General features: G+C 34.1%; 2 protein-coding genes across 4 annotated transcripts; one reads left to right on the forward strand and one right to left on the reverse strand.

Annotated features, from left to right (window-relative positions):
• Nucleotides 1–403: 403 nt before the first annotated feature.
• On the reverse strand, nucleotides 404–4,384 carry LOC147393608 (UDP-galactose/UDP-glucose transporter 2-like). Its single transcript, XM_086456520.1, has 7 exons — nucleotides 4,029–4,384; nucleotides 3,362–3,390; nucleotides 3,064–3,265; nucleotides 2,192–2,434; nucleotides 1,980–2,081; nucleotides 956–1,063; nucleotides 404–838 (listed from the first exon to the last, which is right to left on the reverse strand). Exons 1-7 carry the CDS (start codon nucleotides 4,152–4,154, stop codon nucleotides 602–604), a joined length of 1,047 nt encoding a protein of 348 aa, XP_086312646.1. The 5' UTR covers nucleotides 4,155–4,384; the 3' UTR covers nucleotides 404–601.
• A 14,265-nt stretch (nucleotides 4,385–18,649) lies between these two features.
• Nucleotides 18,650–27,903, forward strand: LOC147393609 (5'-3' exonuclease family protein). 3 transcript variants are annotated; one of them, XM_086455440.1, is made up of 8 exons: nucleotides 18,650–18,991; nucleotides 19,081–19,257; nucleotides 21,617–21,787; nucleotides 23,816–23,997; nucleotides 24,074–24,320; nucleotides 24,437–24,572; nucleotides 25,105–25,580; nucleotides 27,419–27,903. In XM_086455440.1, the coding sequence occupies exons 1-8, from the start codon at nucleotides 18,797–18,799 to the stop codon at nucleotides 27,686–27,688; spliced, it is 1,854 nt and encodes a 617-aa protein (XP_086311566.1). In that variant the 5' UTR covers nucleotides 18,650–18,796; the 3' UTR covers nucleotides 27,689–27,903. The 3 variants fall into 3 exon arrangements, with proteins under 3 accessions (XP_086311566.1, XP_086311567.1, XP_086311568.1); XM_086455441.1 differs by having other exon boundaries at nucleotides 25,108–25,580; XM_086455442.1 differs by having other exon boundaries at nucleotides 21,617–21,760.
• The last annotated feature ends 5 nt before the right edge of the window (nucleotides 27,904–27,908 follow it).

Genomic DNA, 27,908 nt, shown 5'->3' on the forward strand with positions numbered 1-27,908 from the left:
TATCCTAAGTTTCAATTTATAAAAAGTGATTTTCAGAAAGCAAAATCTTATTTCAGTTTTACTACCTTTGAGAATCAATTTGAGAATCATAATCTCCTTTTACTTGTCTGATTTCTACACTTAAGATAGAAAAATATCATTTTACTATAGTATTTAACTATTTATAATAAATAGATTTCAAAATCACAAGAAATGGGTTTAATATCATTTTCAATTTTTGATCAATTTTCAATCATAATTATTGAAAATCACCTTTTAAGGACATTTGATGCCAACTTGATTATGCTCAAGTTATTTACAACTTCAAACTAGTTACCAAACATCCTCAATTTACACAAAAAATTGTTTATGTTAGCTTCTAATTTCTGAAAGAGACAACAAAAACATAAAAAAAAGGCAAATATTTTCCAAGGAAACAACTTTTACATTGAACTTTTTTTTATTTGTAAAAAAGAAATTAAATCTTTTCCCATCCAACAGCAACCTTTTAGGTCTGAAACACGTGAGACCTCAAAAACACCTCAATCGCCCTCCTTTCTTTCTCTCAATTTTTTTTTTCTAGCCACAAATTAAAAAAAGAAGAAAAAAAAAAGTTACATTTTCAGACTAAGGGCCTCTCTTCTTCATTATTTCCAACTTGAGTCTTCTCTTCTTTAAAAGACTTTATAGAGTTGTTCTTGTTGGTTCTATTTGGGACTTTGTTTTGGTTATCTGGCAACATCTTCAACACAATCCCCATGGCTATGAGAAGTAGTCCAGTTCCATGTTGTTCCGTTAATGGCTTCGTGAATATCATGTACGATAATAGTAACGTTACCGCCTTTCTTGCCGTTGTAATCTGTGTTTTATATTTAATTTCAATGTTAAAAATCAAAATATAAAACCCAAACTCACTACTTATATAAATTTACAAATAGAATATTTAACATGTAAAAAAAAATATGAAGAAATGTACCATGGCTGTGGTTGCAGCACCAAAGAGGGCAATTAGGGACAAAACGGATACTTGGCCGACGAATGTGGCCATTGCTTCGAACACTAGTACCCCATATACATAAGGATGCTGCATCAAAAATAAAAATAAAATTGGATCATTATTGATCATAGCTGATCCAATATTAGGCCTACTAGATCCAGACCTAATGAAATTTCAAAATAAAACCAATGGGGTCCAATAACATGATAAAATTGGCATGGTTTTTAAACTCTTGTTGACGTCTCGTCCATGAAGAAGACCGAGTTGTCTTAATGAATTTTCCGATACGTTTGAGACGTCTCGTTCAACAATGAGAAAAATGAACCGTGGTTTTAAATCTCATCCTATACTTTTGACTTATCTATCCGTCTCGTTGGTGGACGATACTGAGACTTATCGGACGAGTCATCTCGGTCTCGGATGAAATTTAAAACCATGAGAATCAGTCATCCTAAACCCATCTATAAACCTCGACAGATCAAAGTGAATATTATATAGGGTAATTTAGATATGACCCTTCAGCCTTTAGTGAATATTTGAGGTGCCCCACCTCTGGTTGCAAACTGATGACATATCCCTGGACCATGGTCTTCTATGAGAGGCTAATGAGCTAAATACTACAACCCTCAACCACTTGCCAACAAAAAAAAAAGACCATAAGTCCAAGGGATACCTCAAAATTACCCCAAGAATAAAATATTGAGCCACACCAGCTTCATGAATAAATTTACCAAATTGCCCAAAGAAGAGCAAATATTAAATGAAGAAAAGGTCAACAGTCAACTAACGAACCTTCCATCTATTACTCCAATAAGCTTTGGATATGCGTAGTACGCACGATACGCATCACTTTGAGAGTTAGTGTACGGCACACACGCACCCACTTTTCATTAATTACCCACAAGTCCCAAACAGGTCACAAAGAAAAATCTGCTATTTTTAACAAATAACTTGGTGACTAAAAAACAAAAAAATGGGGGAATAAAAGATCATCTCCTTTTACCTGATAACATGCAGTCCAGGCCTTAAACAGCTCTCCAGTCAAAAGCATGGGTGGAATCAAGAAAGGCAACCCAACAACAGTTGAACAAAACAACATCTCCATCTGTGTGTTTTTTAGGAGAAAATTAAGTAAAAATTCACATTTTTTATGATCCCATTTTACATTTAAACACACATGTATAAAGGCATACAAAGAGGAAACGTTGATCACACCTGTGTTGTTTCAGGATTCATGGTAAAGATTGCTTCTTGTAAATTACCAAGAAAGGAATCCATGACTAGAGCACCCGATATCATCACAACGCCTATCACGCTGAAGTTAGGAGATGTGTGAGCGTCCGCTAAGGTGAAAAGGATGAGACCCACGACAAGGAGTAGAGCCGAAAGGTATTCGTGGATTGGGTATTTCCGTCGTAGACCAGGAATGAAGGCTCCCATTACCATTACAGGCAAAACCTGGATCAACCACATTGTAAAAACTCGTAAATTGGAAGAAACAATGGCCAATTTGGACTAAATTCTATAAAATTTGGATTGGGTAGTTTCGGGGACTAATCCTAAATGACAATTCATAACTGTTACAAACAAAAACTGGATTACCCACATCACAAAAACTCGTAAATTTGAAGAAAGAATGGCCAATTTGGGCTAAATTCTATAAAATTAGAATTTGGTAGTTTCAAGGACTTCTCCAAAATAACAATTTGTCACCGTTACAAGCATAACCTGGATCACCCACATTGTAAAAACTCATAAATAGGAAGAAACTATGGTTGATTTGGGCTAAGTTCGATAAAATTAGAACTGGGTGGTTTTACAGATTTCTCCAAAACAACAATTCATCGAAGCAAACCATTCAAGTTTATAATTTTAATATTCGAAAAGCACCCATGGCATCCAGATTGAATCCACAGTTATATATATTACGGTGATGAGCAATTCATAGTTCATAAATTTGCAAAATTGATTTGGGTTCAATTGGAATCAAATCAATCTGGTTAGAGCTTCGACAACATTAATAAAACAGAATGTGGAAATTCGATTACTACTATAATCAGAAGCAGAGAATGGTAGACATAGTTTACCTTGGTGGATTTGAACATGAGCTGTGCCGGATAATTAAGAAAAGCGAGAGACCCTTTGGTTAGACCATGGGAACCCATAAGAACGGCGGAGAGTTTCACATAAGTCTTCCAAGGGTTCACCATTTGTTTGGTGGTGAAGCCTTGAAAGTAAATTAGTACCAAATAGACAAAGCCTTGGACAAAGGTGAAGTACCAACCATAGCTGCAAGAAACAAGTAAACCCAATTTCATCAGAAAAACAAGAACCAAGAAGAAGAAAAAAAAATGAAATTTTGGGTAGATGAGAAGGTCAGCCAACCTGAATTGGAGACGATTATACACGTATTCCTGAAATAAGGATGAAACAATAAGTCAGGAATCAATTACAGAGAGTAAAAAATCAAAATCAAAATCCCTAATTGAGGACTAAAGAATTAAAGATAAAAAATCTTAATTTCAGTTCATGAATTTTTAGGGCAATTTGATTATAAGCTTTTTTAGAGCATTTTAGAGAGAAAAATTCTAACTTGATGAAATTTCTTCTAAAAAGATTCAAAGAGTTAGCCAAGAACAATATAACAGTGAACTAAAAGAATCTGTAACACCAATATTTAGAAAAAAAACCCCCTAATTTATCAAGCTTTTTAGGACATTAAACATAAGTGATAAAAAACATCACAAGCAGAAAAAAAATCCAGAAGAGATTCCATCACATCAGTCTGCAAATCGTCTCCAGAAACCGAGAAAAGTTCAGATTCCAATATTTTTCCCTAAATAAATAAATAAGACACAGAAGAACTATTCATGCAAATGAAAAACACATTAAGAAACCCGAAGAAGAAGAAGAAAAAGTAAGATATAACAACTTAATAACAGAGCAAACCCAGCAAAATTAACGAAGCAAAAAAATGCGAGTTCGTTAGAGATTCAAGAACAAACCCAAAACGACGATTTTTAAGAATATGTAGAGAGAGAGAGAGAGAGACCTCGCAGACGCCATTAACGAGGTAACCGAAGAAGAACCCAGAAGAACAGATGAGAAATTGTTGCCAAATCGGTTTATCAGACAGAGAAATCCCAAAAAGAGACCGAGACTGCTCTCCGTTCTTCATCTCTCTGTCTCTGTTCTCTCTTCACGACCGTCTGATCAAACTAAAATAAATCAAACAAACTCGAAGAAGAGATAGAATCACTGTGTCTATGTTGCCATTGTTTTAGAGGAATAATTAAAGAGATTTTTCAAAGGAAGAAGAAAGGAATCACAGAGAGAGAGAGAGAGAGAGAGAGAGAGAATTTGTTTCTGATGTCAGCTTCTGAAAGAAGAAGAGGCTTTCAAGGGGGAAAAGAGAGAGAGAGAGAGAGAGAGAGAGAAAGAGAAGGTTATTTAGAATTAGTGGCCCACCAAATCAACATATATAAGTTACATATAGGTGAGATGTACTGGATCATTTACGGAGATTCTTTCACAAGAGTAGTAGAGTTGAGAGATTATTTACTGTTGATCATTAATATAACTTAATGACACCCACGGATATCGAGTTGACTCTCCCGAGTCATCTCGTGAGCGAAAAACAAGAGAGCTGCTTGCTATTGATGCCCAACTTTTAAATTATTTATGGCACCCAAATTAAAAATCAAAACACTCCATTAAACTATTATATCAACGTTACAAAATATTATAACACTTATTCAAATAATTTTAATAATTGTTTACGATTATGATTAGGCTCATATAAAATATCTTAAATCTAAAAAATAAAAATTTAGAAAAATAAAGAGAGAGAGAGAGAGAGAGAGTCTCTATTCGCACTCCCACTTTTACTTATTTGCAATTATTTTCTTATTTTTATTTTTATTTTTAATTGGAATGTAATAAGTAAGAGTTGACGTGTAGTTCTCTTAAATAATATAATTATTTATTAAATATATATTTGTATTTAAATAATTAATAAATTAAATTATAAGATGCCCGACCATAACTTTTATCGTATCTTTATCTTTATATATATATATTAGAATTGATTAATTGAGTTTTGATTTTCTAATTCAATTTGACAGAATAATTCCAAAACTCACTGAAGTAGCATGTGCAAAAATCATAGATTTTTTCCCTCGAGATACATAGTTGCACATGTTTATAGGGATGCATAGCATGTATCCCGAGAGAAAAATCTAGGATTCCCAGAGGGAAAAATTCCAAATATATATATATAAATCTCGAATGATTTGATCGAGTTTTATTGACCCAACTCAGACAAGTTATTTATGGTCTTTGTCATTTTGCACGATATCAAGATGAGTCATTGATTTTGGACAATTTTTTAAGAATTGATGCCGATTCAGAACTTGAGCTCAAACAAATCACATAGGATTTTTGTTGAGTTAGCATTAAGGTTAAAATTTTGCTCAATAACAAGATGAGTCAGCCGAGTCATCTCAATCTCGAACGATTTTTAGAATTGATACCGATTCTAAACTTGAACCAACCACCAGTTAATTTAATTATATTATTCTAGCAAATGGGCCAATCCTAGAGCTGGACCCACTTAATTCTGAGGTTTGATACGAATACGTAGCACTAGATCATTCCTCTGGACAATGGTTACATTGGTGGTAACGCCAACAACGTGAGTTAGGTAAAGAGAAGGGTTGGTAAGTACGGTTAATGCCACACACGGTTTATATGAGCTTTCAAGTAGGGCCCACTTACCAAAGTAGGATATCCTATGTAACGTCAGTTCTTTCTTTTAATTCCAACCCATTTGAAGGGCTTCATCATTAGTTAGTAAACTTCATTTGTTTTCCCCCATAATTGACTTTTAAACCATTCCCAAACCTACTACATGGGCCAATGTGAAACTTTCTTGTTCTGATTTGGGTCCATGTTTTAAATCTACGGAACTTAGAGGCCTACCAATTCAATCGAAAGTGATCTCAAACTAATATTGAGATCATTGTGGTCGATCGATGGACAATGTTAGAAGTGTTGTGTAAATGTCTTGTATTTTGTTGGTTGTACACTGAGTTAAGAGGGGTTGTAGGGTTTAGTCTCTTTATAGGAATTTCTATATTTGGGGAGATAGATGTATTTAACAACTCTTGATTTTTTAAATAAAGATCTCTAGGATTGTAAACTTAAAAAAAAAAGAAAAATAGTTATTATTTTTTATATGATCTGTGGACTGAAGCACATTGTCAAACCACATAAATTCTTATGTTGTGTGCGATTTTTTATTTTCTTTACTACTTCGTTTTTTCACAAGATGTGCTCATTGTAGAAAAAAAATCTTTGCTCACAACAATCATAGGGTTCAGGATTAACCAATGACCCTGCATGTATCAAGGGCATTCCCAATTTACAAAACAACATAGTCGTTGAGGCTTTACGTGTTATGTCGCGAAGAGTCTTGTGAGTAAAAGAATTCTCCTCGTTTAGTTACGAGGGATTTTAGGATATTTGGGAAAAATTCAATAATCTAACTTAGTAAAGTGACCATGTTTCGTCTAACTGGTGAAGAGGCCAATACGTGTCAAGTTTTATTTAGAGATTGGCTCAACTCGACAAGCTATGACATTAAATATGACATCTTGATAAATTTATCGAAATTTGGGTGTAGGTGTAAAGGGTGCACATGGTTCTCAAATAGCCACATCAATTAAGTTGATTTTATGAATAATAACAATATTATTATTATTATTACAATTAAATGATATAAATTAATACAAAATTATTAATATTAATGATTATTATTAAAATGATCTCACCAAGAGGATGGTCCATCTTTCTTTATTTTTAGGAAAGATATTATGACAAATAAAAAAAAAATTTAAAGAGAGAAAGTCAATTTCGATACAATTTTTTCAAAGAAAAAAATAAACAAAATGTAGGAGGCCACATGTTTAGAAACTTGTGGTTGGGAAGTGTTTGGAGAACTTTAAAACTCTTATATATTTTTTCAAATATTATTCCTTTGGATTTATTAGCTATCCAAAAGAGTAACATTTGGAGAAAAACCACTTTCATGCAATCATGAAAAATTCATATATAATGATATTGCCACACCAAATTGTTCCCTAATACTCCAATCAATGATATTAATTACTCGATTATCGTTGATTGGATGTTCACTACACGAACAAAAATAAATAATCGATTATCGCTGACGATAACAACTTTGTGTATTATTTTATACATGCTCTGATTAAAAGGGAGTCATTCAATTAAATAACGTGTGTTTGTGTTTGTGCGTGTGCACACGCTTTGTTACTTTTATTGTCACCGATTTTAGATGTCTACATTTTTGGCTTTTCAATTCAATGATGTGTCTCTATAATTTTAGGGTGTCATACATAATTTTATTAAGGGAAGTTGTGGTCCTCCGTCATACTGATCGAGAGATGTTAGGGATTCCCAAGAAATATATATATAAATTAATACTAATCTCTAGAACATTTGTTGATCTCTAGGAAATCTATATTTTTCCACTAATCTCAACTGTCTGATGGAGAACCTCGACCATCGATTAACATGTATAATAACAGAAATGGTGTGGTAATATAATTTATCTAAACAAATGACGTCGATATTCACCCCATATTATTTTGGAACTAATTTCATTGCTTGAATCTTACGACGGGATCCAATTCTTGAAACCTTTCGCTCAATATTGGACAAAAATATTTAGTATGAATTATTAAAGTTTTTTAATATTAAAGAAACTTTTTTGATCCATGGAACTTCGCCAAACCCAAACAATCAATCTTATCCAACAGGACTAACGTGCATGCACCATCCCACCCTATTACGTGAAACCAGTTAAACATAACCAATTTTTTTTATGGAGGGTACATATAGAGATTCAAAGTCACGACCTAGGCAATGCACTCAATCGCTTCTTACCATCTAAGCAAACCCGTTGTGGATATTAAAGAATCTTTTTATAATAAAAAGATATATTCTATTCTCAAAATTATATATTAACTTGAAAAGAAAATAATTCAAAATTTTATATTTTAAAATGACTCACAATAATTGATTATTCATCGATTGAATCAAGGATTCTATAAAAATCAATGGCTTTTTCAAGGATCCAAGTTATATTTGAAGTTAACCAACTTTAACTTTATTTTAGAGAGAGTCAACTTTTAAAAACCACATGACAAGCATTTGCAGTCAAATGAGAAGAGTTGTCGCCAACTCAGACTTACTTTCTTTGCAATTTATAATACATTTTATATTTGTTAATGGTCGGTTCCATTACTTGGGGCATGGAACCCCAAATCCCATTCTCCTCAAGTTTTAGAACATTAATTCATTTTTAAATGAGTAATGAGAAATTTAATACATCTCAAAAGGGGTATAACTTAGGAATGATTTACAGTAGTTAATTTATTTTTATTTTAATTATAGATGGAAAGTCTCACATGAGCTCCATAAATTGTACTAAATGTATTTTTAATCTTATTAAATGACATTGACAATCCAAATACATCAAATTGATTGGTCATGATGGGTTAATGGATCAGATGGGTGAGAAAAACAAGGGTTAAGATTTTAATCTTGAGCAGACGAAGGTAGGATTGGACTGAAAAAAATTCTACCTATCAAATCCAAGGGAATATACATATGTAAATTATGTATGCTTAGATATACGATTTTATAATAAAATATATTATTAAATAATAAATTTACTCTTATATCTAATTATTCTTTAAATTACAATTAAGATTGAAAATTTATTGTGGTGAAAATAATACCGAATGACTACCAAATAATTTTTAAAAAAAATGCATAATTCTAATATTTTTAGAGGTACTATTGCCACACCAACTTTTATTAAAGCCACACCAACTCTGTGCAATTCTTTAGTAATTTACGTATGAATTGGTGTGGTAACAAAAGCGCACCTTTTAAAAAAAATAAAAATTGAAAATCACACCAATCGACTAGGACCGAGTTTGGACTTAGCCGACTTAGGCCTGATAGGGATATTAGATAAGGTCAGACTACAAGACTAAAAATCAATTGATGACGTTGATAAAAATAAAATAAATTAATTGATCGATAGAAATCAACAAAAATGATATAAAACTAATTAACATAAGCTATTAATTATGCTGATTTATTGTGGTTAGGTTCACTCTGTGGGCCAAATATTCATGAAAATAGACTCAAATAGTATCCCACTTGACATGGTTTGAGGAAATATGGACTCAATGACTCGGTTATAGTGAGGTCTGAGCTAAAAGTCTAAAAGTAAGAACAGTCGACCGTTCAAGAAGTCAGTCTCTATTGGAGTGCTCCATTGATGTTCGAACATATAAACCCCTCTAGAAGCCGCCCCTATTTTTATATATTAATAGTGGGGCCTACAATTGGTTCTGCCATTGTTGTTGATCACAAATATATTCCCAGCCTATCAGCCTCCCCCAAACACTGCCACGTGGGAATGCTTTTGATCAGGTGGCCTCACTGATCATTAAGGACAAATAAGATCAAACCTCATGGGTGATTATTTCTAACAGTGTCATGAGGTGATGGGCCCAAGTGTGCCACGTGATACCATTTGATGTGACTATAAGAAGACAAAAAAAAAAAAAAATCTCATATTTGATGGATCAAGATAGTCAAATTTCACAAAATTTGATTGATCATGACGTTGATTATTTTTTCTTCTCTCGATGGGTCAAATTAATGAAGGATGAGAGAAATTCAACAGCTTTGAATTGTCAAATATAAGAACTTAAAAAATTTTTAACGACTGTGATTTGTCAAAATTTGATTTTTAAAATTTGAGGTCGTTAGTCCGTAGAATTTTCCAATTTTCATGTAGTGTATATTTAATTATTTATAAAATATGAACAGTAAATCGATAGTGCCTTAATACAAATACTTGAGGTTGGTTTTGTTCCACTTAATTTGTTCAAGAAAATTATTAGTAACTAAAAATAATAGATCTATAGAGTAACTAAATAAAAGAAATATGATTTGCTTAAATCGTAGAGTTTTACTCTTGAGAGTTCGAGATATGAAGTTCAACTTCTGCGAGTTAATTATTGTTTTGTTACCAATGCGAATTCGTTTAGAATTGCATAAAACTTTAATTTCAATATTTATCAATTTAAGTTATTTTTTCAATGGGCATTGTAAATCCTTAAATAAACTTCAGGGCCACAAAGATCAAGTGGTGTAGATTTATCGACAACTAGTATGATTTCTCTATTTATCGTTTGGAGAGTAAAACATATTCCACAATACGTCGGATTCATGTTTCCATCAATATATCTAAATATAGTTAGATTTCATCATCATCATTTGACTTCTTATATTGAACTTAGGGTGAGTCATCAACTCTCACTTAATAAGAAGTTATAACTCCTACCCATAAGAGGAGAGCCGTATGTAATTCCTTAAGCTATGTTTGGATTGAGAGAAGTGGAGAGAAGAGAAACTCATTAAGAGAAGAGAAGAGAAGAGAACCTTAATTTCTCTCCAACCATGTTTGGATTGATAGGAGAGAATTGGGGATAATTTTAAAATTTTAAAATATCTTAAAAGAGATCTAGGGCAGAGTTGAAATTATAAAATAATTTAAAAGATTTTTTCTCCATTTCTCTCCTCATCTCTCCACTTTTGAACAGAAAAAAAACTCACCTATTTTTCTCTCCAATTATTTTCTCTTCTCTCCCCACTTAACAATCAAAACAAGAAAAGTGGAGAGAAACTCATTTATTTTCTCTTTTCTACTTTCCATTTCTCTCAATCCAAATACAACTTAAAAAAGGATTTTTCAAGGGTAAGCGAATTGCAACTTCAATTTTGAATGTAGAAATTTTCTAATTAATCTCAAATGTAATAGAGTTTTTTTTTTGTCAATGTTATATGTATATGTGTGTATATATATATATAATTTCCAAAAATAGGGAATAATATATTTTAAGAATTAAAAAAAAAAGAAGATTCTTTTATGGGTAATTGATTTTGATAAAGATGTATTAACCATGATATGGATGTTTAATAATGGACCTATCCATCAAAATCAAATTGATTAATGATGTTGAGATTTATATAAATATATACTTAAAAATAATTTGAAACCAATGAGTGCAAGTAACCAATAATGCTGATTTTTATTTTAATTTGTATGAGCCTATAAGATGAGCAAAATATTCATAAGGTCAATGGCCCCTAAGACTTTCCCACGATGCATATTTGACGTCTTTATTAAAAAAATAATTTTGAAACTCGGCCGAATCAACTCAATTGAAATCGAGGTGATTTGGCTCCAAAAATAGATGGAAGTAACTTAACTCATCAACTCAGTCGACTAGTTGAATTTTTTATTACGAAGTTGTTTGATTACATTTATCATCGAGCAAGGCTTGATAATTTGAAAATGAGTCGTGCTAGAGTGACCTCAGGCTGGAACCTCATATCACACTTCTTCATGTAAGAGTGGATATGAGCCATAGATGTTTTTTCATTCGTACCTTGATTAAAAGTTTATATGGTTTTCATACACTTTTTCGTCAAGAAGTACGATATGAGGTTCTAGCCTGAGGTCACTTCAACATTATTCTTTGAAAATAAAGCATTTGTCCGGATCAGATTGGATTGGTTTCGCATTAAGGGTGATGAAATGAAAACGAGACGGATCAGAGTTGATTCACATATTCATTAATCCGATTGAATTGAGTACAAATTTAAAATTTTTCATATCGGTATTGGAGTGCTATTGATTTGATATCCAACCAACTTGTGGCCAGCCCTAGCTTAGTTGACCCTAAGCCAAACCCCCCATCTATTTTGTAGGTAAGCAAAATTTTTATTTATTTAGCTCTTATTAACTAGAAAAGCAATTGAAGATGAGTTCATCTGGACTTGAGCCTAGGTCATGGGATCAATTCTCCTCAATGGTTGATTTTGATTCGGTTTCTAAAAGAACCAAAACTAGAACCATAAAATTTTATTAGTTTCAATTCTCAAAATAATCAAAAGAGAACTCGAAATTTCAAAAAAATTCTCCTTAAATGATTCAAGAGACCATACTATCAATTTCAAAAAAATAAAATAAAATCAGGAATTATGATTATGATTTTGATTTAGTTCCCATTGACACTCATGGTAGAATTTAACGAAGAGTCATGATAAAATGACTCGCTAGGTGGCTTAGTCAATCGACTCACTAATGTGACAAGTTCGGAATCGTAGATCTGCACGCCTTAATCTACACTATTGCATTTCCCCATAAAAAAGTGTCTCCTAAGGGAGCCCTATATCCCAAGGCGGAAAGATCTATGGTTTCCAAACTTGTTCACGTCAGTGACTCGATTGAGTATGCCACCTCGCGAGTCATTTTATCAGAACTCTTTAATGAATGAAACTATAGATTTTATCAAAATTTTAAACTGCTCAGTTACCATATATGACTCCAACTCCAACTTCCACCGACAACAAACATAGCTGCCAACTTGTACAACTTATTTCCAAAGAGGTCCTAATAATACTTTGACCTTTAGTATTTATTAATGGCTGATTCTCATTGGAAAACTACATATTATTTTGTCATCAAGTTTAAGATCATTAATTTATTTTGAAATAAATAATGAGAAATTTAATGTGTTTAAAGTGTGGCCAACTTGATTTTTAATATAGTTTATACTAATTATCTAATTAGAATAAGTTAAAAATATTTTTATTATAATTTTGATAATAAAGACGTCCCAACTGACTATATCATGTTTGATGATCAACATATCCATAAAAAATCAATTGGATTGATTATTATTTTTAGTTGATTCTGGTACCAGAAAAGAAATCCTCAATTTCAATCATCCACGAAAACTATTAGCATCTAATTAAAAGAAGTTATCGTTTTAACCCCGAGGGATTGGCTCGATGGCAATTTCGAACTGACAAGCGATGAAATGTTTGTAGGTCGTGAGTCTGATATCTAGTATGAGCATTAATTCATTAAGGCCAACCGTGAGGTGGACCCTCACTTACCTAGCGTGTGTCATGTGCAGGTTTGGACAAGACCATGGTCTATGGATTGGGAAAAGCTCATATACGAATCCAGCCTATTGTTTATAGGGATACTTGGTTATCAAAAAAAATTATCGATTGTGTTAGTTTTGAAATTTTCTAACCTCATTTGTGAAATTTGATGACTAGATAGATTAGAGGAAAATGCACATGTATCTATATTATTGTATAATGATATCGAAATGGATATTGGTTATCTGATGCTTGATGTACCGACATCAATTTTGGGTCCATCATTGTGGATCTGATCATTTTTTAGTTTGGTGGGATGGGCATCTTAGGGACCTTCTGTATCCGACTAGGGGATTTCTTTAACTTATAACTTGTATATAAGAGAGCATTAAAGTAATATAATAAATAATTAATCAAAGGATACCTAAAAGTAAGTATACTTCAACTAAATATAGAATCTAGAGATAATGTGAAGTCTTTATTTTTTTACACTTTTTCTTTACATAGATAATTCATATTTTCTATTCATTTTCAATTCAACTGCTTATTTATTAATAGAAAATGACCTAAATGCGCTCGTCTTCAACATCTAGTCAAAAGCCCTTAAAATTTTTTTTTTTTTCTCAAAACTGGTCAACTTCTACTTCTTTCAATGAAAATTTTAACCCTCATATTCAATCTTAAGATTCTTTGTACTTCAACCTTCAAATCTCAAGTCAAAATAGGATTTTAACAGAACGATAAAATGATGAAATATTGGATAGAAAAATTTAAGAATTTGTACAATGGTTAAGGAAATATACAAAATGATGGACTAAAAAAAAAAAGTTAAATAGATTGAAATTAATTTTATTATATTTTTTCAATGGATTTCAAAAAAATCTAGAGTTTCCTTTAAAGGATTAGTGTTAGTTTGAAAACGATGAATTGAAAATAAAATTGAGTAGACTAAAAATTATCCTCTACCTACATAAAATGCTAGTTGGTTTCTTCTATTTTTTTTTGTCGTTTGATGTTGCCACATCATTTACTATATAATGATGTCACATCACCTGTCTTTCCTGCTATATGAGAAGAATTGAAATAAGTAACGTGTCATGTTTCTATAAAATAGAAAATACATTGTCCATGTGGCACACTTTAATACGAGTTTAAAACACATTGGACTCCTAATGGAACACATCAGATGTCTACATGGCATATTTTCTTCATTGCACACAGTTTGATGTGTTTAATCTCCGATCAAAACGTGCCATGTAGGCATTTCATGTTGTTATAGGAATGAACCACTACTCTGAATCGCGGCTCATGAGAAAAGACCGAATATAAGTGGTTGGACACTAAAATTTGGAATCCCAAAAATGCCCCCCACCTTTACACTTAAACTTCATTCTATCAAAGTCTTTTTTTTTTTTTTGTCAATGATCAATAAAATTGCAATCACATTATTCTCATGTCCCTAAAATCACATTAGTATTCACGTTATAATACACGTGCATTTGCACATACCACCTCCTAGCACAATAAATATTGAAGAACTTGATGATGATGAATTTTGAAAAGAAAAATAACTGGCTTTGATTAGAGGTTGAAGACAATGGTAAAATAAGTATTTTTTATATTAGACTATCAAGAACTCTTGTATGTTTCAAACTTGGCGGTATTTCTAATATTCACCAAATCATGGGGTATGTTAAAATTACTATTTTTTCATTAACTTTCAAAATTTGGGAGACTTAACAAATTTTTTCCAATGTGAAGATCAAATTTTTTTTTCTTTATGAAAACTTATAAAAAGTAATCCTCCCCCCGGCCTTTCAAAAGAAAAAAAATAAAAAAACCTTTTAGTGTTGGACGACACTTCAAGGGGGAAGCAGATCCTCTGTATCACATGGTTCCTGTAGCAACTCTCTATCACATTTCAAATGATGAGAGAGGTATTTAAAAAAAAAAAATTTAACATCTCAAACTCTTACGATCATGAATTAGATTTGATTAAAAAATAAAAAATAAAAATAAAAAGTTTATTATGTAGTATCCATGTCATTAAAAATGAGCAACTACTCCTCTCCTCAGATTTTAAGTTGTGAGATCTTCTTCTATCGTTGATGTGGTTGCTACAGGAATCATGTGCTACAGAAGATCCACTTCCCTTCAAGGGGACCTATGAACAATTTTTTAGTTTTAGGGGATTTTATCTCGAGTGGGGCCTTAGGCAACTGCCTAACATGTCTCATGACTTATAGTAGAGCCGGCCTTGACAAAATGGGAAAATTCAAATTTACAAAATTTAATTTATTATGTTTATTTGACTGAAAATTCAATGAGAATCGCACGTGGCATGTTTGGAAGGTCTTTGTTAGAATTTTGATTAAGACATGTTTGCAAACCTTCTCGCACGTGGTTCACAAATTAATGAAATGGTGTGCGATCCAAAAACTTCAAAAATATTATAAAATAATATTTTGTTGATAATTCCAACCCTGAGTCACTAATGGCGTGATCAATTCGACGTTGAATAGCACTCAGCCTCCACTGTGGGACCTACAATTTGATTATAACTTTGATATTTATAAAAGATTTGTCCCCTCTGTTGGCCTAGTCAGATAATGCCACGTGGGAAGCAGAGTAACAAAGTTCAGAATCGAATAATATTCGATTGATTTAATTCGGATAAATTTGAGAAAGTTTCGTTAATAAATAGGAATTTTTTAAATAAAATATATAAAATAATGTTTTCGGATTTCTTACCAAAACCCATCATCTTCAACCTCCCTAAAATCTTTATCTTATTCTTGAGATACAAGAGGATTAAAGAAAGTAAAATTTTGAAGGTGAAGGGGTAAATATTTTACCATATTCATAGATTAATTTGTTGATTCGTCACTTTAATTACTTGATCCCTTATTTCGTCGTCATGTAATAGTTGATTTATATGTAATTTATGAATCTATCTGATTTGGCCGTCTTATATCATACCCACTAAGGTTTTTACTTCCGAAAATGAGTTTAATATCTATTTTCACTATTTTTATTTACATTCTTTTTTTTTTAATCGTTCTCTTGCTTTTTTAGAATTTTCAACTTAAATATTTCTTTCAACTTAAACTATAATTGATCTTCATTCGAGTATTACTTTTAGAATACTAAAAAAGATATGCCAAAAGTAATTTTAGATATTTTAAATTGATAATTATTTTTTCTTCATTTAGTTATTGATTTTAATGGATCTAAGGGACATTAATAGATCATGCCCACACACATTCATAAAAGAGTCGTGATAATCTGAAGCCCCCATCACAGAACCATAGACCATTTGTCTCGAGATACACAAGAAAAAGATTTGTGATTTTATGTATCCCGATGAAATGTTTTACGATTCTGTGATGAGGGCGTAGGGGTGTGTATGTCAGAGGGGGGGGGTATCAGAATATCATTATTCTTCATAAAATGGAATCCACCGAGAAAGATGACATGACATGTTCCAATCCACTTAAAATATGAACCCTAATATGGCTAAGAAAACATAAAAGATTGCTATAAAGTGTTAAAATCATAGTAATCACCTCCTTTTTTTGGGAGGTTTTGATGAATCTAGGATTAGTCGCAATATATGATAAGTTAATGAAAAATCAATTGAGATGATTTAAAAGTATGTGTAAAGTTAACGCCCTAAAATGGGGAAAGCAAATGATAGTTAGGAAATATTTGAAAACACACACTTTAATGAAATATATAACTTAATAAAAAAAAGTTAGATTTGGATCTGGATGTATGAAGGCCCAATTATGGGTGGACCCATTTCGTGTACTACCCAAGCCCACTATGACTGATAATAAGTTTGTTTAAATCATAACTGGGCCTGTAAAAAATACTAGCCCATGTTGGTTATTTTAGTTGGGCTAGCCCTAAGTTCGTCAGGGCATGTCCTAATCTTTTGAGAAGCCATAGAAGGTGATGTAGACTGTAGACAAGCTAGTGGGTGTTGTCCATGCTACACCCCAAGAGTCCATTGGGCTGGAGATAACATTCGAGCCCATGAACTTTAGTTTAGGCCCATTTTTAGGTTGGGCTTGAATACACAACAACAAAGCTGTGTCCCAAAGATTTGTGGTCCGCTAGACGAATTATTTTCCTTCATTCCAGTCTATCTGACTTGGGCGCGAGTTAATGAAAGCCCACAAATATTGTCCCCTGCAAGTTGGGGTGTCAATGGGGTCGGTTCCAATTAGATTCCTAAAGGAACCATAACCAGAATTGTTAAATTTTCTTGGTTCCAATTCCGATCATAGTTTTAAAACTTGGTTTCGCGTCTCATCTCGTCCAGTCCAAGTCAGATACCAAGTCATCTTGGACGAGTTTTCTGATACGTTTGAGACGTCTCGTTCAAAAAATAAAAAAATTGAACGTGAATCCTAAATCTCGGTAAAAAAATTGACTTTGTGAGTTGGTCTCATTCAGCTCCGATATTGAGTTAACTCGGGCGATACGCCGCAGTCGAGTTTTAAAACCATGATTCTGATAGACTCTAATTTTAATTCTCAAATTGATTGGACCAAAATCCAAACCGTAAGAAATTCTCTCTTTAAATGGTTCTGGTTCTCATTCTTTATTCTTATCTGTTCCTATTGATTTTGGTCCTCAATTGATTTGGTTCCAAGAGATCCGACTCTAATCAATTCGATCAATAGGGTATCCAGAGCTATCTTATCGGTTTCGGTTTTGGTTAAATGGATACCCATTGATACCCCTAGTTAGGGGATATTTAGAAAGAAATCCCTTCCGTAGACCCATTAAGTAATTTTTCATTCTTTTTATCATGAAAACTTTAAGTTTGGGTGGGAATCATTATTATCTTAATTTGCATGAGAAATCATACTCACCAAAATCTACGACTAATTGAAAAAGTTGTGACATTTTTCTTCACCAATTTAATCACGACTTTTTCATTAAATCTTGATTTCTGCATACTTCACGATTAAATCGTAAACTTTGTGATTAAATCAGACAAAATAAAAGATGTCCTTGATGCACTAGTAAGAGAAGATGACCTTGATTTAATGAAACTTAACTTGCACTCATGATTGTAATTTAATACGGGGGTTTGATGATTTATTATTATAATTTAACATGGTATTTGATTAAATAATATGAGAACACCACCTAGTAGGAACAATTATACGGTCCTAACCCTAGCTCGGTTTTTTTTTTTTTTTTTCTTCTGAATTTATCATATATTTCGAATTTTTCTCTTGCCGACTTATTCCCGAACCTCGACTTGGTGACTCTTATTATAAGATGAGAAGGAGGAGGGCTGAAGAAGAAGAGTAAGGTTGAATTTTATTTTCATGAAAAAAGAAAATCAAATCAAACATAGGAAAATGTAAATTTCCATGGAAAAATGGGGTTCCCAACAATTTTTGATACGAAGTCTAACAAACATACCCTCCGGTTATTTTATTTCAGTATATAAGATAATACCGAGGTCAAGGGGCGTTTCATCAATTTAAAAAACTTTAGGGGCATCTCAAATATTCACCATAACGTGGTGGTGTATATCTAAATCACCCCAAAAGATATAAATAATAAAATATAAACCCATAACGGCAACAAACCACCTTCTCCAGGCCCTCTCGTCTTCCACTCTCCTGTAAATTAGCAGAGATGAAAGACGAAACAGAGAGACTCACGAAACTCATTTTCTCTCTTAATTAGGTTTTTTTTCTAAAATTATCTAATCGGCGCACATTAGCAAATATGGGTGTTGGAGGGAACTTCTGGGATTTGCTAAAACCCTACACCCGAAACGAAGGATTCGATTTCCTTCGAAACAAGAGAGTAGCAGTCGATCTCTCATTCTGGATCGTTCAACACGAAACAGCTCTCAAGAACAAAGCAAGAAATCCTCACCTCAGACTCACTTTCTTCAGAACTATTAATCTCTTCTCCAAGGTTCGAATCTCCTTCTTTTCCCCCCCATTTTTTGGTTCAATTTTTGACATTTGTTTCGAATTTATCAAAAAAGAAGTAAAATTTTGCAGCTTGGAGCATTTCCAGTATTTGTTGTTGATGGGGTACCCTCTCCATTAAAGGCTCGGGCGAGGATCGAGAGATTTTTCCGTTATTCGGGGATTGATTTGTCTGGTTTGCCCAAGGCGGATGATGGGGTTTCTGTCGAAAGAAATGGGGCTTTTACGAAATGCGTTCGAGAGTGTGTGGTGAGTCGTTGTGAGCAATTTTATTTCTCACTCTTTCTTGTTTGGGTTTGAATTTTCCTTTTAGTGATCATGTTATAGGGTTTATGTGTTTTTCTTTATTATTACTTAGTTCGTGGAAGACTCATGAATAGTGAACCAATTTATGGAACAAAGTGTTAAAATAAAGCCATTTTCCCTTTTTCTTGTTTAATTTTTTGTTAAATTTAGAAACTTGTGGAATGAACTACGAATTGAATAACTTGAGACAAGGATCCTTAGAGTCTAAATACCCACGAGAATAATTAATAAAATATCAAAGAAAAACTTGGTTTTTAAGGGTAGAAAAAAATCATGTTTTTTTTTTTGTAAACGACAGAGTTATTTACATTCCCGAGGAAATAGAGTTGGCTCGGGAATTGCACTACTGTGTCAAGTTGTGCTACCCAATTTTATGTATATGCAAGGAAACTGTCTGATTTTATGTGAACTTTTATTGCTCCTTCAATGATAGTTTTGGAGCTTCCCATGATATGCAAGGGAATCTAACTACTCTATTTTGAGTTTCAATGACGTACATATTTCAATGGGGTTAATGGGTATGCAAGGTGCCAGCTTGCTAACTTGGTTAAAGTCTGTGAGTGTTGATATCATGACCTGGGTTCAAAAACCCACCTTTATCTACTAATTACTAACCACTAACTTGCTTGCTTAGGAAAAAAAGGGGTTGTGCATCCTCTAGAGACCGTATTGCATATTTATTTTATATATTTCCCAAATGTGTCTTGGATATATGCTTAAATGACCTTATCTAACTTGTTTGAACATAGTCTACTTTTAGAATAAGACACAAGACCTTGTCTCAATTGAGAAATAGGACTTACAACACAAGGATGTGAATTCTATTAAGAGACAAATATCAATGGAACATCCATTACATAGAATGGGTATTTGAGAAACTTATTCAAAAGAACATACTAGATGTACTTGTTTGAAAGAACATATACAAAGAACTTGCTTTGGAAAGAGCACATCTATTAATAGAGATTGCAGAAAAGAAAGCAAAAGTTGAGTCCAAAGTTTGATAGAGTCATTGAATAAGTCTTCAAGAGATCAGACCTTACAGCCATTTTCAACAACTTAGTACTTTCTCTTGATGATATTGAATATATGGCTTATTGAATGCTCTAGGTTGTCTTATATAAATGCCCTCTTTCCCATGTATCTTTCACGTGAGGAAATATCAAGAGTTTCTCTTAGTGTTAGATGCTCCGAGAGAGATGCTCTAGTTGGGTTAATCTCTTGGGTAGCCTAGTGACTTGTGTGATTTAAAGTGTCTAGGAGCAACAACCATGATAATGACTTCATGATGATGTGTAGCTGTGAAGTGCAAAGTGCACCTCAATCACCCGACGCCCATACTTGGGGGCTAGTTTGCAAGTGCCGCACACTAGGTGAAAAACAACTCACCCACTGGAGTCCCTCCACTATTCTATAAGCTCCTTGCCATTCTCCTCCTTTCCGTAAAATTTTGAGAGCTCTTAAAAGTCTACTCTTTTTTTTTTCCCTATTGGACTTTATTTTACAAACCTTGTCAAAATGTGGATAAAAAGGGTTGAACTTTGAGCCCATGACCTCTTTTAGAAAACCAATTTAGGTATGGTTTTGATCCCAGGTCTATGATATTACCACATAGAAACTTTATGGAATCACTTACTCTAGTAAAGTGGAATTTCTTTTTCTCATGGCTATCAAGTTTCCCCAAGTTCGTAGCACACTCAAAGGCTGTGATTATGAGTGGACTGAGGCTCAAGAATGTGTTTATTTGGATGGTGGATTTTGGAAATAAACTTTGGGCTCGATAGATTGTTTGAGGGTAAAACAGATTCTGCAAGTGAATGAGCCTTCCCTTTCAGCACATAGTTGGAGAGGCAAACACACTGACACTTCCCTTGAGTATGGTGCTCATATAGAGCTGGTGTATGTAATCTTTCCCTCGATATGACTTTTTGTTTCCGGCCTTTTCGTTTTTTCCTTTGGATCAAGCTTCTATTTTATATAATTCCTCATTTGTCAAAACACACATGTTGAAGTTTCAAAAGCACTTTGCACAATGGTACCTGACACTTATCCAATATTGGCAGGTATATTTCTAATTCTTTATGTTAATTTCTATCTTTTGCAACATTTCATATATCCATGCATAATTCAAAATTTCGCATTTTTTTACGTTTTATTGTTTTGTTACAACATTTCATATATTTGTTAGGGTGATGACCATCATACTGGAGCACCTTTTTAGTTTTATTTACGTACATATTTCTTTTGTTTGTTACATTTTTGGAATAGTTAGTCTACGTATGGACTAATGTTGACTTGACAGGAGCTGCTCGAACTCCTTGGGATGCCGGTAATAAAAGCAAGATGCGAAGCAGAGGCACTTTGCGCCCAATTAAATAGTGAAGGTCTTGTAGATGCTTGCCTAACAGCTGACAGTGATGCTTTTCTATTTGGGGCCAAATGTGTGGTAAAATGCCTTCGTCCCAATTCCAAAGTATGATCTTGATTTTAGCATTTTCATTGGCATTCCCAAATTTTATTTTCTTTTCTATGTTGCAATAATATCTCATGATCTTACTTATCTCTATATTTTGTTGTGTAAGAGATTATTGCCTCCAGTTTTGTGCCTTTGAAAATATCTCTACCTTCTCTTTGGTGTGCGATGGTCTATGGGGAAGGAGAGGAATATAAGACTTTTTGATGGAGAGAGGAGGATCTTGTAGCCTTTGTCTTGAAAATCTGAGCTCTTTTGTTTGCTTGGACTTCGTTCATGCCAGAGTTTAGTGATTGTTGTTTTGAACACTTTGGTTTTAGATTGGATTTTTTTATATGTAATTAGCAATATTTCTTTGTTGTTTTTCCTTCTAGTGATGAGCTCTCTCATTAGAGCCTTTGCTTTTATTTTGCTCCTCCTTTTCTATTAATAAATTTGTTCTTTTTTACCAATCATATATATATATATACTCCTAGTAGGCAGTTAACTGTGTTAAGCTGTGTGGTCCATATGATATACATAAACTAAGCTGGCAATCTGATACCATCAATTATGCCATTTCTCATGATGGTGACTTTAATGTCTTGATTCAAGAGCTGACCCCAGAATAATCAGGATAATTTCTAGCCTCTATTAGGTCCAATTAAGCTATATGATCTGGTCCAATCCCAAATGGGCTCATTCACAACGTGGGTTAATCCACTTTCAGAATGGGTTTTTTCGCAGTACCATACATCCATCTTAATTTGGCCCATTCCCATCATATTTTCAGTTTCCTATTCGAGCTGTGTTTCTAGTAGTTCATTGAGCTAGGTTCCTGTTTCAGTCTATTTGAGCCGACCCCAAATTTTTAGGGCAGGCTTCGATGATGATGATGATTTTGAGTGTAAAATTAGCCTTTTATTTTGAAGTCTTGGGTTTTGGTTAGTTTCTATTTGTACTAGACTTGCTAATGGGAATTGTATGTAATTAGAAATGTGTGTAAAGAAAAGGTTCTCGATTCTTAGATTAGTTGCTATTTCTGTTTGAGGAAGAATTGGTGTACAATGAGGAGTCTTTCAACTCTGCTTTCCAGACCTCTGTATAAACTTCCTTCGAAGTTGTAGAGTGAAATTTGAAGAACATTCCTGTCCAAAATCAATTTGGCTTACAGATCTACTTTCTAGCGTCTTCACGTATGGTACAACCGACAGGTGGATTGCCATCAACTTTGAGATGATGGATCTCCTCATCTTTGAGAGACCCATTAATAACAGTCATTTCTCATGTGAGTTGCATCAATATTGAGCAAGTATTTGAGGGTCCACAGGTCTTTGATATCAGAAAACCTATATGAATAGTCTTTCAACTGTTGCTTAGTAGAAGCATCATCACCAATGATCATGCTGTCATCAATGCACAAAATAGGATGTAATAAAGAAAATAAATAGGCTTTAGGCATGTTGAAAGAAGGATAAGAGTGATACGAATGAGGTTTGATTTTATGAAATTTGACATGCAGAGAAGGGGAAAAATTAGTAGAGAAACCAAACTGGTACATAGAAAAAGGTAAAAGCAACTGATAGTAAGATAAGAGTGAGAACAACTGGAGATACTAGTGACGATCTATTAAATTCTCTAAGAAGATTACCATATCACTTGGTTAAAGGTTTATCTCAGAAGTGATATAATTAGAAAAACTGGTACTGGAAGAAATAGTTTGAACAAAAGAAAATAAACAGTTTGTCTATACTGAGAAGTTATCAAAACCGTTAAAAGACTTGTCTAAAAAAAGTGCACTAAATGTGAGATTTGTAATAGAGACTTGGGCTCCTACCTCTTTCATTGCCATGTGTGTGATTCTCTCTTTGGTTATTTTCCTTTCAAATCCCTCTCTTTTCTCCTTTTTTTTATGATTATTTTTTTTCCACAAGATCTTCATATTTACTCTTTTCCATTTCTTTCATGATGATCATGTACAGATTGAATTACCATTCAACGAATTTTTCACTTCCTTAGCAAGAATAAGCATTATTACATTTAATGCAGGAACCTTTTGAATGTTACCACATGTCAGATATTGAAGCTGGTCTTGGGCTGAATAGAGCACACTTAGTTGCCATCGCTTTATTGGTGGGGAATGACCATGATTTAAGTGGGGTCTCTGGGATTGGGGTTGAAACAGCTTTACGCTTTGTTCGTATGTTTCCCGAAGAAGAGATCTTGAATAGGTTGGTTTGTTGTATTAATTAGATTCTGACCTGAATGTTTCACTTTTTATATTTACAACAGTTGTTTCTCTTACAGGTTACGTGAAGTAGGCAATGGGGATATTCCAGTATATCAGATTGCTAGAAAAATAGGGGATTGTGATGTACCCATTTCAGAGGAGAACTCACCAAAGATAAAATCTCCTCACTGTTCTAACTGTGGCCATCCAGGCAGCAAGAGAGCTCATCTCAAGATTTCTTGCGAGTATTGTAAAGTTAATGGCAGCAAAAATTGCATGCAAAAACCAGTGGGGTTTAAATGTGAATGCTCTACTTGCAATATGGTATTTATTTATTTGATATTTACTGTTTCATCTTTTTTTTTTTTTCTTACTCACTGCTCATCTTCAATACATCTCTTTCCTTCAATAACAGCATTGTATGGGGCTTCAAATGGCAGGATAGGAAAACTAAAGAACAGAAGAAACATGAAAGTTGGCAAATTAACATTTGCAGCAAAATTTCCATGGAGAAGAATTTTCCTAACGATGAGATCATTGAAATGTATATGGACCAGAACCACGGAAATTTCAGTGGTATGTTTATGATTGGAATCTACCGTTTTGTGTGAAATTTAGGATTTTCATTGGAATGTTAAAGCAATTGCAAAAATGCCATTACACTATCCCATGAGAAGTATACCTCTTTCCTAATCTTCTGAGTCCTGACCTCCTACAAATTAGGCTTACAAAGAAGATACTTTTCTGATTTAGAAACCTACCCAAATAAGAAACTTTATGACTAATTACCAACAATTGGCTGATAGTATCAACTCCTCGGGCAACTTGGTTTGCCAAGAGTTGGTACACTACTACTCCTATAGCTGCATCACAAACCTTCATTGCTCATTCCTTTGGTTTTCTCTGGAGATTTGGCCATGTTAGCATATAATTTGAGGTTCAACCAAGGCTTATTAAATTCATTAGTCCAAGTTTTGAATTTGTACATTCTTGATGTGCATGTCTAGGACTTGGATTATTTTTTGTCATGTCTTGTTTTGTTTTTTTGTTTCTTTGTTTATTCAAATATTGTCAACAACCACTAAAGTATCCTCTGTTCGTCCTGCAGAAGATGAATGCCCTTCTCTATTGTGGGACAAACCCAAGGTTGAAGCGCTGATCGACTTCTTAGGGTACCATCAGCAGTGGGACCCTTCATACATACGGCAGAGAATGCTTCCTCTGCTGTCGACAGATTTCTTAAGAGAGATGGCTTCAGACCCAACCAAGGATTTGTTATTACATGGAGAATATGAGTTCCATTCTATTCAGCGTGTGAAGATAAGATATGGCTACCTGTGTTACTTGGTCAAGTGGAAGAAAGTTGCCCCTGCTGCGGAGAGTACTAGCTATTCAATCCAAACTGAACAGAGTGATATACAGAAAGAGCTCTTGGGAGCGAGTGAGTCCATCGATCTATTGGCTGAGCCCGATGGCCCTGAGATTCTTGTCGATGACGGAGGCTGGTTTCTGTTGACTGATGAAAATATGGAGCTTGTTCAGGCTGCATTTCCAGAAGAAGTTGACAGATTTCTGCAGGAAAAGGTATTCCTCTTCTGCTTCCACTTCTAGTGTTATTATATAGTTATTTTTTATAGGTTTAAGTGTGAAGACGAGGTTTTTTAAAGGCAAGAAATCTAGCTTCCTTCCTAATGAAGGAATTGTCGATTTGTGTTCGAGATTATTCTTCTAGCTATTCTGACTAGTGGTAAACTTGGGCCCATGGCCAGTGGAGGCCTCCAATGTGGAATAACTCCTCTGAGGTCATGGGTTCAAGTCCGATTTACCCAGTTACATTCGTGGGGTATAAACTTCCCACTCTAGCTACAATGGAGTGGGGTCCACACTACCCCACTTTATTGCCTTTCCTCTTCATCCCCTTCAACTTTATTTTTTTTGTATCCCCCCCTTGACCCTGAACGGCAAAGGCAAACTCTAGTCCATCCATAAAATCAGAAGCAACAAAATATAATGAAGAGGAGGATGTAACAACACCCACTGGGTATTGAATTGTAGATAATGTTTCACTGATAAAAGAATAAATAATTATATCATCCATGCATTGTTAGCAATTCTCACAAAGATCTCAGAAACACGTACTCATACTAAAATGCACCAAATTGTTAATTCAGGTATTTTTCTAAGAATCCAATACATCAAGGCAGGTTGTGAACCCGTAAAGCAACAAAAAGGTGAATGTTGCAGTGTAGCACGGACCTAGCCCCTTGTTATCTAGCGCACGTACGGCACTATCTACTATGTACAATATGGAACACTACTAGAACCTTTTAGATTCTTCCAGAGTATTCCACACTTTTCTAGAGTTTTCCAGGCCTTTCTAGAAGTTTCTAGTTTTTCTAGAACATTTAAAAATGGAAAAAATTCTGGTTGCACGGTGAACCTGTGACAAGTGGCTCCTGCTATGTGCCTTTTTTCCTTCAACTAAGGTCTCTCAACTTTCCTACCCTGGGGAAAGACTCTTCTCTTTGGGGAATGAGGAATCTAATTTTCCTTTTGTTAACTACTTGTACTCTTTGGCCTCAAAACTTCTGGTTTTCTTTCATCAGGATGATACAGAAATCTCTCAAAACAGATACTCTTGTACATAAAGACAACTTTATCCCTCAAAGCAGATTCTCTTGATGGACCCGATTGCTTTCAGTTCTGATAGATACCCCAAGGGGTTGGCCTAGTGGCAAGCCGAGCCTTGATAAGCTCCTCAGGAAGGGTAGGTCAAGTATTTGAAACCCCCCACGAAGCAATGAATTCCTTGGGGCCATCCTCCAGGGTCTGTTGCCCCTTGACTCAACCAGTTGCACACAGGACTTTCCGAGGGAGCAGTGCTTGTGACTGTGGGCGAAAAGGGTGGGGATACACATGATAAGCCAAAAAAGATAACCTTTGGGGTTCTCTTTTTAATCAGTAGATAGGTTTGGGCATCTCCATTTTCTCTTTTTACATTCTTACTCTTGTGGATAAAGACTCTTCATCAAGCCCTAGTTTTTTGCAGTCTTGAAGATTGTAGGTAGTGAACATGGGTGATGATGGAGCCACAATAAATTCCCTCCCAGAGGCCTAGTTGAAATGAACATAGCGTGAAATAATAAATGGAAAACTTTTTTTTTTTTTTTTTGGTGGCTGTTATCTCTATGAAACTGCACACTTCATCTTGTTACTCTCCTTTTAAAAGTCGATGGAGACCCATACCTGCATGTTTGAAAAAGATAGTCAAATAACATTGTTGGTGTGGTTAGTAGCAACATTACTGCCAGTTATGAATAAGTTTGCTCCCTATCGTGCACATGGTTAATTGCTTGAAGCGAAGTCCTCCATGACCTGCTATGTCCATGCTCTTGATTCTTCTGTTTCTATGAATTCTCTAGGAAATGAAAGAATCAAAATCACGAAGAAGGAAATCCAGCTTGAAATCAGGTGGTGACCGTGAAAATTCAGAATCTCCAAAACCAAGCGGTGTCCAGCTCAGCATTACAGAATTTTATCGCTCAAAAAAAGTATCGGTTCAGGCAAAGAAGGGAGATGATCCAGCAGCCAAAAATCCCAAGGATCAGACAAAAGGCCTTTCGAAAGAAAAGAGAAGCATGTCAAGTTCAAATTTATCCAAATCAGCAAGGCGTCGCCTTTTGTTTGGCTAAGACAGGTGAATGTGGTCCCATGCCCATCCTTCACCACTCTCCTTATGTAATTATGAAATGTTCATGTAAAGGTCAAAGTTTCTAAATTAATATGTAAATTGTTTTTTTTTTTTGGCTTCTCGCCTTGAATTCATGTTTCCCTTGACCATGATCAAGATTGGAAGGTTCTTTTGGTTATGATTAAGACAAAATTTGTGTCAAGGTTGACCCCCTCATCTTG

This window comes from Akebia trifoliata, chromosome 10 (assembly GCF_017979445.1).
Source record: "Akebia trifoliata isolate Shusen 1 chromosome 10, ASM1797944v1, whole genome shotgun sequence".
Classification (NCBI taxonomy): domain Eukaryota; kingdom Viridiplantae; phylum Streptophyta; class Magnoliopsida; order Ranunculales; family Lardizabalaceae; genus Akebia; species Akebia trifoliata.